Here is a 14052-nt window from a genome sequence, read left to right on the forward strand (position 1 = left end):
CTATCTATCTATCTATCTATCTATCTATCTATCTATCTATCTATCTAGTCTCAAGTAACCCTGGATAACCTTGAAGTCCTGACCATCCTGCCTCCAGATTTGAATGCTGGGGTGACAGACGTGTACCATACACACAGCTTCTCATTATATTCTTGGCTTTGTAGTTTTTGTTTTTCTTGAAAATTTTAGACTATGCTTTTTTTCTTTTTTCTTTCTGATACAAGATCTTGGTGGCTCTATAGCCCAGGCTGCGTGAACGCACTCTGCAGTCCAGGAAGTCCTCAAACTTGTGATCCTCTTGTCTGTGCAGTTACAGCTATAGCCTACCAAACTCAGTATCTTAGGCTCTTTCTTATCACTATAGATGAAGTTATTATTATTATTTTTTTAATTAGGCTTAGGAACTCTTTCCTAGCTGTTGTTAAGGTGGAGAACTATTTTTTTTCCCTTTAGGGGGGAGACATTTGAAGGTTGGTCATATAGTATGGCCAAGATCATTTGCATACATGCTTTTAATTCTTCTGTGTAAAGCCCAGTGCCCTGGGTAGTACAGCAAGCCGCTTGTGTGCCCCACGGTGAGACTTTCTGAAGTCATACTTTGGGGAAAGGATCAGCCTTTGATTTCTCCTGTTTGTTGTGTGGTGTGGCTTTCATAGAGTCTCAGTCTCACTCTTCTGGTTAGCTTATGGATTGCAGCGATTGTTCTCTTACATCTCTAATAGATAGTTTCCCCTTATATCTTTTAAATAGCTGGTTAGCTGCAAATTTCTACTTTTTTTTTTTGTGAGACAAATAAATTCCTAATGAAGTTTCCTTAAAGGTTCATTGATGAGCCTTGAGGATGTTGAGGTGCAGACGATTAGGGCAGCCAGTGTGTGGGGTCTCGTATATACTCCAGGGCAGGAAATTCTGCGGGGCACACAGTGACTGAGGAATGGTTTTCTCCACTCAATAGGTCCCTCAGGCTAATTTGTGAAAAAGAGGAAATCTTAGAGTCAGGGCATTTGTTTATTTGTTTTCAGGGCATAATGAGAACCACTACTACCAGGCCATGGGCTGTTTATGTCAACTCAACCAGTACATTCTTTCCCTGGGCACCAAATTATATTTAGAAGATTGCTCAGTGGACATGATATCTAAGGCTGTGCATTCAGATATCCAGTGGTATCCTGATCCTGGTTCCTTTCCCAATGAGGTTGTACCTGCTCAGTGTGACCCTCTTCGTTCTCAAAGCCTTTGCTTATGGTTTTGTTTTCCCAAGAATCCCTGACCCGCCAGGCGAGAGGCACGTTGTCATAAAAATCGACCCTGTATCCAGTTCCACTCTGGGTCCCCATGGGTACAGACAGCACAAACAAAACAAGAACCAGATTACCACACAAACAAGCCAAACTCTCCTGTGTGGGAGGAGATACTCTTTGGCCAATCTGGGAGGAGGTTCTCGTCAGAAAGGGAGTAAGATGAGCTGGAGGTGGGAGAGGGTTGTACTAGTTCCATCATGGAAACGGGTTGTTTATGTGGGAAGGTTCTTCTGTGCCAGGAATGACTTGCACACAGATGGTCCAGATGCCCAGGGCAGCTGTGCACTGTTCATCTCACTGGGTGTGCCAGCTTTATGGCTCCTCACCTTGACCTTCTGTCTTTAGCTGTTTTCTCCTCTGACTGGGGTACTCCTCTATTTCTCACAGCCTGCAGGGTTGGAATCAAGGCACTGGTTACTTCATATTGGCTTTAACCCAGCTCTTCCCCTTCTGGTGTGTTGGAAGCACCTTGTGCTGTTGCCCACTGGAGCTTTCACAGGACCCTGTGTCAGTTAGGTTAGTGAGGGTAGCAGGGGACAATGGGGCCGGGACACCATCTTTGTTGTCCTCTAGCTCCCTGGGTATAGTAGCTGCTCTGTGAGGATTTGTGCAGTGAACAACTGGAGGAAAGGTGCTCCTTATTTATAATGATGTCTTCGTTTCAGCAGGCCTCCTCTGCTGACTTCAGTGTAGGTTTCCCCTGCTTCGAGGATGGCCATACGCCGTGAGCACGTTTCTTTTGTGTTCATTTTTCTAGTTCGATTGCTTGCTAGAATTTCTCATCTCTTGTCTGTGGGTGGAAGATGGCCTGTGGGACACAGGTAGCTCTTGGTGAGAGGTGTGGTACTGTGGCCCAGCCTGCGCTTTCTCAGCCTTGTGCTGTTCTCCTTTGGGTCCGACAGGGTCTCCGGCTTTCTCTGTCTTAAGCTGGTGCCCACCAGTGGAACTACCTGGCTGTTCCTTTCTGAACATGAGACCTCCCTTGAGGTCTCAAGAGCTTGGGTTATACAGCTGACCCTCAGCCATGATGGTGTCTGTTGAGGTCCTCCACTGCAGTCTAGTGTCACTTCCAAGACTGAGATAGTTGAAGTCACAAGAGCAGGGGCCCTGCTTCTCCTACTTTACATTACTCCTTTGTATCTGAGTGTATTTTGTATTCGGTTGTGTTTGTTGACTGTGATGATCCCACGAACAGACTATTTAGGATAATTGTTTTAAGTTGTGGGAATTATAAGCTTAAAAACAAAACAAAATAAAGCATAGCAGTGTCTCATGTAGCCCAAGCTGGCCTCAGACTCCCTATGTAGCTCAGGATACGCTTGAACTCCTGATGTTTCTACCTCTACCTCCCAAATGCTGTGATTACAGTATGTTGTTACTGCCTGGTTTTTGCAGGGTTGGGGAACCAAACCTAAGACTTTGGGCATGCCAGGCAAGCATACCACCAACTGAGGGACTCCTCCAGCCCGTGTGCTTTTTTTCAATTAAAATATTAAACTCAATCTGGGAAAATAGAAAAGAAAAAGTACAATAAATCTGCCTATCCAGGTGATGCACAATCATTGCTTTACAATTATTTCTTACAGAGTGCTTTCTTGCTTCACACTTGAGTCTCTGTTCATTTCTGTGTATAACTTGCTCCTTTATCTTTTGTGGCTCACAGCCTCTGGCTCTCTGACTTAGCTTATCATTGAACTGGAACCTGGAGAGTCACCACCGGTCATATGATATGCAGTGAACAGTGCCCAGCAGCCTCTCCACAGGCTTCATCACTGTGGCTTCTGGCTCAGGGTATAGGCCATGGCACAGAGTGTGGGAGCACCCTGTTCAGCTATACTTATATGCTAGGATAGTTCTTGAGCTAAGACAGTTTTGTAAGCTGAATTTGGAGATAATATGAATTTCCCCATGAAAACACAGAAGGCAGTGAGTGTCTTTAGCCCTGGGTCCTCTCATACAAGTGAACATGTGTCCCTTGTACAATGCTTCATGCTTGCCACAGGAGGATCAAGCTCGTTTTCAGTTTCTTGTACAGCACCACCCAAATTCTCTTTGTTATTGGGATAAGAAATGACTCTCGCATTTGGACCAAATCATGTGGTGTCTTTGGACATTTTACCACCCTAAAGTAGGAAATGGTATTTTCTTAATGTGAAAAAAACCTAGTAAGGTTAAGAACTGCTGGGAGCAGTGTGATTTCCACTGTTTTCAGGATCCCAGGGACTGGGGGATATTTTATTTTTTTCTATTAGAGCTGTGACTTAAGTTTTCAAAACTGTCTACCAGTTGAAGAGAGTAGAATAGAAGTACTTTAGGTGGGTCATTTTCAAGTTCTGGCAAGTACTTGATATTTTTCTATTTCTTCTCATTCATTGATTAAGAATCTTAGTGTATTTGTTTTAGATTGTTAGTTCAGAAAACATTTTTTTTATTTGAACCTTTTGGAAACTTGTTTCTACTCAACACAAACAACAGAATCTTTTCACTTTTTTCGTGGGTTTTTTTAAACTCTTCCTCTACTCCTGTCTTTGGGATGAAGTCTATTTTCTTCCTACTGTGAATCTTTTACCTTTCACACAGCTTATTCAGACCTCTGGGAACTGAATCGAGTTGGGGATTTCATCTTTTGGTTTTGTTTTTGAGAAAACTCGAATTACATTAAAGCAGGCATCAGCGAAGGCTCACAATGTGACGTGGAGGAGAGAAATCTCTACAGCACCAATCTGTTTGTAACAGGAAGATCACCTTCCTTTGGGGGGGGGCAATGAGGCTCTACCTTCCTTATAGGGCAGAGGATCACCCTAGCATCGTAGCATCTACATATTACCCCTCCCCCAATTCTTCCTAGTGCTCCAAGGAGTAGAAAAGTCTTTAGACAGCACCGAAGAGACCATCGTAAGGAATGATGTCTTCATATCTATTTTTCTGAAAGTATTTTATTTTCCAAATTTAGGAGGAAAGAGACTGTGGTTTGGGGTCTCCATTCCTAGAATATGCCTGGATGGCACTTCACCATCCACATGCTGAGGCACCTTGAATATACTGAGATAAAAGGAAGGAGATGAGGCAGGAGTAAGACACTGGGGCTCTGGGCCACGTATGAGATGTGAGGAAAAGCCATTTAGCCTTTATGAGGCTCTCCATGGGACATGGGATATGTGGACTCTTTTCTCTCCTTGTATTGCTATCTCAGGACCAATAGTGCTCTACAGTATATCTGAAACTGTGTTTCTGGGCTCTTGTTGGCACTATAGAGTCTGAGAGTCTGATTGGGTAAGGCCGGGGTGGGGCCCAGAGCCTACATTTCCAAGGAGCCTCAGACTCCTGGTCCAGGGTCTGTGCATTTGATGGGGCTCCATCTAAGACATTGTGCTATCCCATGAGATATTAATATCCTGAGGGCAGATGTTGCCCTCTAGCACCAGGATGCCACAGGGGAATCACATCTGGGGCCTCCTTGGTCATTTGCCTCCTCAGTACACATGTGGTGTCTTGGGTGAGTGTGTGTCTATTTCCCCAGGTCCAGTGCGGGCCTCAGAATGAGCATATCTTTCTAGTCCTGGAGCGAGGCCTTGAGTGATCACATTCCTACCTTGTTAGTAGCGTCACAGGCAATGGATTGATCACGCTGCCCACCTCAGTTCTGGTGTGAGCCACAGGGTGAGCATGCCTGCCTTTTCAGTTCTGATGTGGGTCGCCGGGTGAGTGCATTGGGGGAAGCTGCACAGGTCTGCATTCTTCCATATCTCAATAGTTCTGTGAATCATAGACACCAAAGCCAGAGAGAAGGGCAGAGGGAAAGGAGAGGCACAAGGCCCCAAAGCTTGTCTGACCACATCTCACCATTCAGCTGCACCCCAGGCCTGTATTCTTCCCTGTCTCTCCCGTGGGTCTCTCTGCCCTGGCAGATGGCCCTCACCCCAGCTTCTTTTCTCTCTGCTTCCCAACCTCAGAATTAGATTCTCCTGGGTTTTACCTACCAAGCCCAAAGCTTAGATATTCATACTCATCTCATTTTAAGTTATCTGACATTGAGCTCTTCCCCTCCCCAGGCTTTAGAAAGCTCATTGTTTTCCTAAGCCTTTCAGTTGTCTAAAGAACTGATGTGTGTTTACAAGACATGTGTGTTTGTTGACTATTGTTTGTGGTCTTCCTGTTGGGTGCAGTGAGCATCTGCTCGTTGGCACACCCCAGCCCGCTGTGGGCTCAGTCAGCATATGCCCAGTGTTACACGGAAGCCAAATACAGACCTCAGTGCTGTTTTCTCTTCGCCCTCCAGATGTTTATTCTTTTCAAGAAGAGGGACCTGTTTCGGATCCTCATTTGGCCAAACACTTAGCACATTTTGGGATCGACATGCTTCACACGCAAGGGGTGAGAAAATCTTTTGTCTCTAATTCTGCACTGTGTTAGCGATGGGTGTGGGGTCTTTAATTTATTTAATATAGAATTCTACTAATGTGCATCTTTGCTTCATAGATTTTGCTTTAATTGTTGCATTATTTTGCTGGGTTTGGTTGATGAGCATTTTATCTGGGTTGCCAGCTTGTTTTTATTTTGTTGGTTATCAAGTTTGTCTCCTTTGATGTATAGTTGCGTAAATTCCTCCTTTTTTTTTCACTAAAGGGAGAAAGTACAGGATGGTGACCTTTTAAATTATGTATGGCCTACATCACATTAATGAATTTCCAGAAGGAAAAGAGGGCTGCCCGGTAGTGGGTGGAGTAGACCGTTGAGGCTTTGCTTCCTTGCTTATTTCAACTTGATGATGGAGTATTTTTGCCTGTGGGGCCTGTTTCAGTGCCAGGCTGTGTTCTCTCCCTCCCAGGCCAGCAGTCTCCCTCCATACTTTCATGCTGTTTGGCTATCTCCCTGGCACCCATCCTTTCACTTGCCCAGCCTTTCATTTCCTTCTTCTCCTCGGCGCTCCCATGCTTCAGTGGTTCTGTCTCTCCCTTACTTGCCCTTTTTGTTTATTGATGGTCTTGTGTTGTTCCCTTGTCTTGCTACCTGGAGTTTTGTTTGTTTGCATTTAGCTTTTTTTGAGAATCTCGTGCAGCCGGTGCTGGCCTCTCACTGTGTAGCTGAGAATGACCTTGAACTTCTGATCTTCCTGCCTCACCATGCCCAGGCATGCAGTGCTGGGGACGGATCTCAGGACTTCATTCACGCTCTGCAAGCACTTGAGCCACAACCTTCACTAGTGGCCTCCTGTCTCTTGCCTTCTTGTTCTTTCTCTTTCCTGAAAAAAAAAAAAAAAAGCAAACAAATAAACAAAAATAACCCCCAAATCCCAAACCTTTTCATGTTTTAAAAATTGTAGTAAAATATTTATAAAATTGTCCACTTAGCTGGAGGCAGTGGTGCATACCTGTAATCCCAGTCCTTGGGAAGGTAGAGGCAGGCAGATCTCTGTGAGTTTGAGGCCAGCCTGGTCTGTAAAGCGAGTTCAGGACAGCCAAGGCTACACAGGGAAACCCTGTCTCGAAAATCCAACCAACCAACCAAACAAAACTTGGCCTTTTAGCTAGCTAATTTCAGTATGTAGTATACAGTTTTATGACATTAAGTACATTTACATTCTTATGTAATCATCATTGTCTCTTTTATGTCTTTAAATAGGTTGTTCATTTTTTTTCTCCCATATAATCAGAGGAAAAATGGCAGAAATACCCATTGCATCAGAAATAATTCATGGACCTGAGTTTTGATTGTGAATTCTATCTAAAGCCCTTTTCTTCTCTCTCTCTTTAATGATGTTAGACAGAGAACGGGCTCCGGGACAATGACATCAAGCCTAGGGTCAGCGAGTGGGAAGTGATCCAAGAGTCAGGGACTAAGCTGAAGCCAATGTATGGCCCAGGGTACACCGGCCTCAAGAACCTGGGCAACAGCTGCTACCTCAGTTCCGTCATGCAGGCCATCTTCAGCATCCCAGAATTCCAGAGAGCGTAAGTGTGTCCCACTGCTCACCGGCCACCGTGCTGCCAGTCTTCCGGGGCTAGTGTGCTCTGTGTTGTGGGGAAATGTATTGTCGTCGTCCTGGGGGTCCCGCAGCATCACGGTGGGAGGGTGGCCTCTCACCCTGAGGCCCAGTAAGAGTACTCATCCAGCGTTACAGGATCAGGTGCCATGAGGAGCGCTCGGAGATGGAGCCAAAACTCACAGTCATCATGGCTCTCAGACCACGCCCTCTGAGCCAAGAATGTTTCAGCCTTCATGGCACACCTGCCAGGTCTTTTCTGTAGATGGGCCAGTCCGGGCCCCATGACCTGTCCAGTCAGCATCTATTCTCCAGTAGAGGCCCAGTGACCTGTGCGGTCAGCATCTATTCTCCGGGGAAGAATTTTGTGGGGGGTTTTAGGTTACCATCTTTTGCTAATAGTGTGGCGGCCCGGGTAGAAAAATGTGGCACTGCAGTGAGCAAAGGCTGGAGGTTGGTTAAGCTCCTAGAGACTGGTGTAGCATTTGATGTTACTGCATCTTATATGTGGAATTTCATATGTCCAGTTAATTATTTTTATGAGAGCTTTAAAACCATTCATCTATCTGAGCTGTAAGATTGGACTTTCCATGCAGACAGTCTGGGCACTCTGATTTAGGGTGCTTCCTAGTTCTGCAGCTACAAAAGGCCCTCTTTTCCCCTTGCCTCCTCATGTAAAGTGGCCACATCTGTGGGCATTTTCTGCCTTGGGTTGTACTTAGGACAAGAAACCTCACAGCTCAGGTTTTGAGACTAGGTAGGTTTCCACGCTGAATTCAGTGTGGAAGAAGACATGAGGGCCGAGATAGACTGATCAGCAGGGAGTATGCTAGGAACGGCACAGGGTGGTATTTTATCCACATGGGGCTGAGGTCTTGTGGGTACATGGTGCTTTATTAAATGTATTTCAGGTCAGATAACCTCTTCTTTCCTCTCTTAATTTGAGTACTTAACCATTTATTGCTGTTTTCTGGTTTTGAACATATATTGTCAAATTTCCACATGTTTTCCAGTAAAGAATGAGCTATATTACATTTAGATGTGTGTGTGTGTGTGTGTGTGTGTGTGTGTGTGTTATTCCAGAATAAACTCAAGGGTCTGGTATCTGGCCTGAGAGACTGCACCAAGACAGACATTCAGTAGCTAAGCATCAGAACATAGTTATAAATATGTAACCCATGAAAGGGAAGGAAGAAGGTAGTCAGAGGAGACACATACACCACTGGCAGATGAATGGGAGGGATGGGGAAGAGGGAGAGAGCGGCAGAGAATTTGAAGTTCTAGCTTGGGAAACTTTTTCAGAGGCATCATGCACCATATTATTTTTATAAATTCCTACCCCTGATTCTGTCTTTTATCATCTCTTGAGTATGGGCTAATGGAAGTTTGTCTTATGTGATGTATGCTTTAAGGTTTCTTTTTGAAGTGCTTGGCAAATGCCCTTCTGGAAGGTTGTGTTTAATTATTAGTTACTTTATTATTAGTTAATTATAATGGAAGAAACTTGTGCCCAACACTGTTAGTGTTTTGTTATCTAGGAAAACATTTCCCTACATTGTGAAGTTTGACAAATAATTAACTTTGTACATTTTCCCTTTCATGTAACTTATGCTTGTGTTTTGATTATAAGATTTAAACCTCTCTTGACCAATTGGCCCCGTTGCTTTGGGCCTCTGATGACATTGTGTGTTAGTTAGGGTTTCTATTGCTGTGATGAAATATCAAGACCCAAAAGCGAGTTGGGGAGGAAGGGATTTATTTGGCTTTCACTTCCAGATCATAGTTCATCATTAGAGGAAATCAGGACAGGACTTCAGGTGGAGCTGGAACCTGGTGGTAGGAGCTGATGCAGAGGCCATGGAGGGATGCTACCTTACTGGCTTTCTTGCCATGGCCTGCTCAACCTGCTTTCTTATAGAACCCAGGACCACCAGCCCAGGGATGGCCCCACCCACGGTGGGCTACAGCCTCCCTCATTGATCTCTAGTTGAGAAAATGCCTTACAGCTGTACCTCATGGAGGCATTTCCTCAACTGAGGCTCCTTCCTTGCTCATGATTCTGGCTTGTGTCAAGCTGACACACAAAATCAGCCAGCACACGTAGTACATGGTGGCAGTAACGTGTGGTGGGGAGAGTCATTCACTTCATGGATGCTTTGTTAGGTGTCGAGAAGTTCCACTGTCTCGTCTGAAGGCACCTCACCAGTGGCTTCACCTCTTCCCACTAGGCCCCACTTCCCAGTAATGCCACAGGCTGGGGAACTAGTCTCTAACAACATGTGGCCTTTGGGGACAGGCATCCAGGAGCGGTAGTGCATGTCTTGTTTGTGTTTTTGGTAATCATTTGTTGAAATTGGTGATGTGTCGTTACAGTGGGTTGGCATAGTTCTCATCTCAAAAGGAACACAGATTATTTATTCTCGAGTCAAGCGTGAGTGACCATGTCCAAAGACTATGTATTCAGGTTACCCCAAAAGACGCGCTCACTGTGGATCGGTCACAGGAGGTTGTATTAGTTACAGAACAAAGAAAGTCATAAATCAGAGTCTTACCAAATGCATTGCTGAGGACCACAGGGAGACAGGTCATACAAAGTGGGGAAATCTCGGCTATGGGTATCTGATACTGTCTGGTGACATTTTAGTTTCTGGATTTGTGGAAGCTAGTAGGATATATTTTAAAGGCCTTAATAGCTATAGGATGTTAAGTTAGATGCATTACAATGAATGACTTTCAAGGGACTAAAAATAGCCCAAGATAATTTAACTCTGGGCTGCTACATTTTAACTCTCCGTAGTCTTTGAGTTCAGTCATTTGCTTGTGGAATCTGTAACTCAGGTATTGCTTTTCTTTGTTCCTGGGACTGTAAGTTTACAGACGATATGCGTCCATTTACTTAGTAGACGTGTACTGGATATTTTCCATGTCAGACACTATTCTGTTACTGTAGATACTGTCTGCACAGAGTCTGTGTCATTAAATCAATTACATTTTTAGTATGGACTCTTGAGTCACAGATAGCAATGAGGAATGTGAACAAATGTGTAATTCCAGCTAGCAATGGAGGTTAAGGAGTTCAGGAGTCAGCAAGGAGCTGGGAGGGTGACAGTGAAGCTGCTATTCTTTCTTTTGTCCAGTGCGGGGGAGGCTTTCAGCAGACCTGAGGAAGCAGCTGGGAAAGAGACTGCAGATGGCCTGGTCTTGAAGCAGGGGTGAGGTTGGTGAACAGCCAGATAATGGACAGTGGGAGAAGTTATGAGATCAGAGAAGTGGGCATGTGGAGGCTTCGTGAAGCCAGAGGTCAGCCTGAACTCTAGAGTGACACCCCGTCTCAGATAAATCACAACAAAAAAAGTAGAGAGGGTAAACAGGGAATGAATTGTGGGAGTGGAGGGAGTACTGTTTTGTCAAGACTGTGGCCTGCTGGGAGAAAAAGTAGCCAGGCAGGGTCAGCCTGCAGAGTTTCAGCTTTGGAGCCAGGCTTGGGGGTGGGAGCACATTTTGGGCTCCATCACCTGCTCGTTGGTGACGTGGATGCTAGCAAGTGAAGATGCGCCCTGTGTTCTTATTTCTGGCACTGGATAACGGCAGGATCAACTCCCTAGTCCTAAGGATGTAATGAAGAATTCCCCGGCTATCTAGGAAGCCTTTTCTCAAGACAGCCTTACCTCAAGAAAGGTAGTTAGTGTAGGCGTCATCGCTGTTACTTCATTTTGAAATCATTGACACAATTCCTAACAGTAAAATAAAAAACATCACAGAAGCACCTGCTAAGATAGTATAGCAGATCTCTATTCAAGATGGGCCACCATGAAGGACTTGGTCGCAACCCCAGCAAGGCCACATAGAAATTTCTAATAAATGAGCAGAGGCAGGCTTGGGGAAGGAGTATCATTGCAAGGAAACATAAGGATACAGGATTTCTGGACAAATTCCAGACAGATTACTGTTGCTATTAGACCATGTTGAGCCGTTGCTGAGGATGGCGATTTTCAGTAAAGTGATGGCAGAATTCACAGGCACAAAAAGATTCTGCAAAGACAGAGAAGGAAGCAGCTGAGCCAGGCAGAGTTTCAGGATCTGGTCATCACTTTGGCTGAAGAAGTCTGTCAATGACCTTATCAATGACCAGTGACCAATGCGTGAGACAGGGTCTTCCCATGTAGCACAAGCAGGCTGGCCCTGAACTTGCAACCCTTTTGCCTTAACCTCCCCATTTGCTGAATGCTGTTGTTTGTCCCTGAGGCAGCGATTGTGATGGTGTGGTTTCTGATACCACATGGTATCATGATGTGCGGGGACTATTGGCAGAATTCTATATCTTAAGCTCCTGTCTCAGGTGAGGAGATTGGCGCATTTCAAGGGTGCCACTCTACAGAGCCCCTAAGGAGGGTAAAACGCATCGCCAGAAGCTTCTGGATTTGGGGATGGCTCATGAGCCTGCTGTGAGGGGGGAAGTCAGGAAGCCTTTCCTCAGATGGCTGGCTGTGGAGTGCCGGCTTTCGTCTGGTGTCCCATTTCTGTGTGGTGACTGTCCCGTTGTCTCCTAGGTATGTAGGAAACCTCCCAAGGATATTTGACTACTCACCATTAGATCCAACGCAGGACTTCAACACGCAGATGTAAGTGCTCGGGGCTGGTTTAAGTTTCCAGTGGGGTGTTCTCTTTGGTAATGCTGAGTCGAAGGCAATTCCTTGTTCTTCTTTATTTTCTGTATTTTTAAGTGTTCTAGAATGGGTGTGTGTTACCTTTATAAGAGGAGATTAATAAAGTTATAAAGTACTGAGGAGACTTTGAAAGTGGAGTCAGAATCAAGCAGAGGCAAATACCGAGCTGTTCGTGAGGAGCCGGGATAGAGAGCAGCCCTGCCGAGAGAACTCATGGGTCATCGTCACAGCTGTGTGGGAAACAGCAGCGGCCTCTTTATTGTTTGTCTCTCTCCTGGCTAGGACAAAGTTGGGGCATGGTCTCCTCTCTGGCCAGTACTCGAAGCCTCCGGTGAAATCCGAGCTCATTGAGCAGGTGATGAAGGAGGAGCACAAGGTATGTGTCCGTTGTGCACCAGCTTGCCATGTGGGTGGGCAGGACTTTGGTCAGCCGTGTGGGATTCCTGTGCGTTGGCAAAGGGGCTGGTGTAAACTCAGTGAGCTGTCAGGGCAGCTGTGAGTGGGAGCCTTGTCCCTGTGTTCTTAAAAACAATGGTAAGGAAGAGGCAGTGTCATGGTTCCCACTGACTTGGGTCACACATGGGCCATATGTGTGGCCTCATTCATGATTTTCTTAAGAGCTGGGAATGGAGCCACAAAGCTTAACACCCACCCATTCCATCAATGTTGGCCTCTCCATGTTTCTTATTTTAAGCTCCATATATAATATTTTTTTAAAATTTTATTTTTGGCTAGGTCCCCTTGTCTCCCTCTTTTTTTTTCCTCTTCATCTCTTCCTCTCCACTCCCTTCCTGTCCCCTTTTCTTCCTTCTAGAAAGCCTCACCCTGGGTAGGTAGGCCAGTGTTGAATAACTTTTCCTGTAGAGATGTGAGGGGCAGGCACTCAGTGGCAGGAGGGCACCCACAACAGGCCAGAGTAATGGTTCACCTAAGTCCGGTTTGGTGAACCAGTGACTTTCTTGGGGGAGTACTTAGAGGAACAAGGCTGAGGGGTGACTGACAGGATTGTGGGTGCCTCGGCGCACATTGCACCTGGACAGTTACTCAGGAAAGCAGCACCCCTCTATATAGCTCTCTGTCCAGTCTTTGGACAGCTCCGTAGAAGAGCTTCCTCTTCCTCAGAATTGTTCATTACTTATAGAACCTTAGGGTGGGTCGTGTAAGTCTAGAGTCTTGTAAGTTTCTTGAGCATCCTGAGTATTTGATCCTCTCGAGAGCATGTTTCAACTAGGGGAAAATGTTGATAGCTCTATGACGGATTTCCAGGTTGGCCTTGAACTGTCGATCGTCCTGCTTCCGCTTCCAGAGTCCTTGCTACAGGTTCTGTTTTGTTAAATCAGAGCATACAGGTTTCTCAGCTCCTCTCCTGAGCTCAGGATTAAGAATTTCTGTTCAAGTTCTTGCTGTTTGAACGTTAATGAGTGACTTTCCCAGCATGCTCAACTAGGCTACTTATACTTCATAGAACAACTGAAAGATGGGCTTGATGGATCTCCATGTGGGCACTGAGCTGCTATTTTCTCCCCCGGCTTCACTGTTAATAGCTCCAGAGGGCACTGCCTGCAGCCTGTTTCCATTTGACTGGTGCCCTTGGCAATGTGCAATGTATGTCTCTGTAGCTGCATTTAGCATGCCTTGCACTTATGCTACGAGCATCCTGAGTAAACTCCAATCCTACTTCTCCATCCCCTGGTATCTCTTCAGAATATCCCATGTTCACCTGTTCTCTTAGTGCTCACTGCTCCATCCTGGGTCTCAAGTTTTTGACCTCTGTGTTCCCAGTTAGGTCAGCTATCCTTAACTAATATGATAATTTAAGAGCACAAGTGGAGACATCTACTGGTGGAAGTGGGCAAAGGCGGGAAGATGTGAAGGGGATATATCCACATAGGGAGCTAGATGGGGAGGGAAAGAAGGCTAGGGAGAGGGGAGGGAGGGAAGCAAACACTTAGAGTGTCCAGGAAAGTCAAGGAGCGGGGTAGGGAGAACACACCTCAGGTTGCCTTGTTACCCAGTGTTGCAAGGTAACGGTTACAAATCCACCAGAACACTGGGTGTGTGTGTGTGTGTGTGTGTGTGTGTGTGTGTGTGTGTGTGTGTG

At 45.6% G+C, this 14052-nt stretch overlaps 1 protein-coding gene across 2 annotated transcripts in view; it reads left to right on the top strand.

The window, feature by feature from the left end:
- The window catches only part of Usp13 (ubiquitin specific peptidase 13), a 94401-nt gene that overhangs the window by 42959 nt on the left and 37390 nt on the right, over positions 1 to 14052 (top strand). For both annotated transcript variants that reach the window (XM_055626119.1, XM_055626120.1), the window contains 4 exons: positions 5581 to 5675; positions 7065 to 7252; positions 11835 to 11906; positions 12234 to 12327. In XM_055626119.1, the coding sequence (XP_055482094.1) occupies positions 5581 to 5675; positions 7065 to 7252; positions 11835 to 11906; positions 12234 to 12327 (449 nt within the window). The remainder of the gene's footprint in view (positions 1 to 5580; positions 5676 to 7064; positions 7253 to 11834; positions 11907 to 12233; positions 12328 to 14052) is intronic.

Source organism: Psammomys obesus, unplaced genomic scaffold (assembly GCF_907164565.1).
Source record: "Psammomys obesus unplaced genomic scaffold, mPsaObe1.curated_primary_1811, whole genome shotgun sequence".
Classification (NCBI taxonomy): Eukaryota; Metazoa; Chordata; class Mammalia; order Rodentia; family Muridae; genus Psammomys; species Psammomys obesus.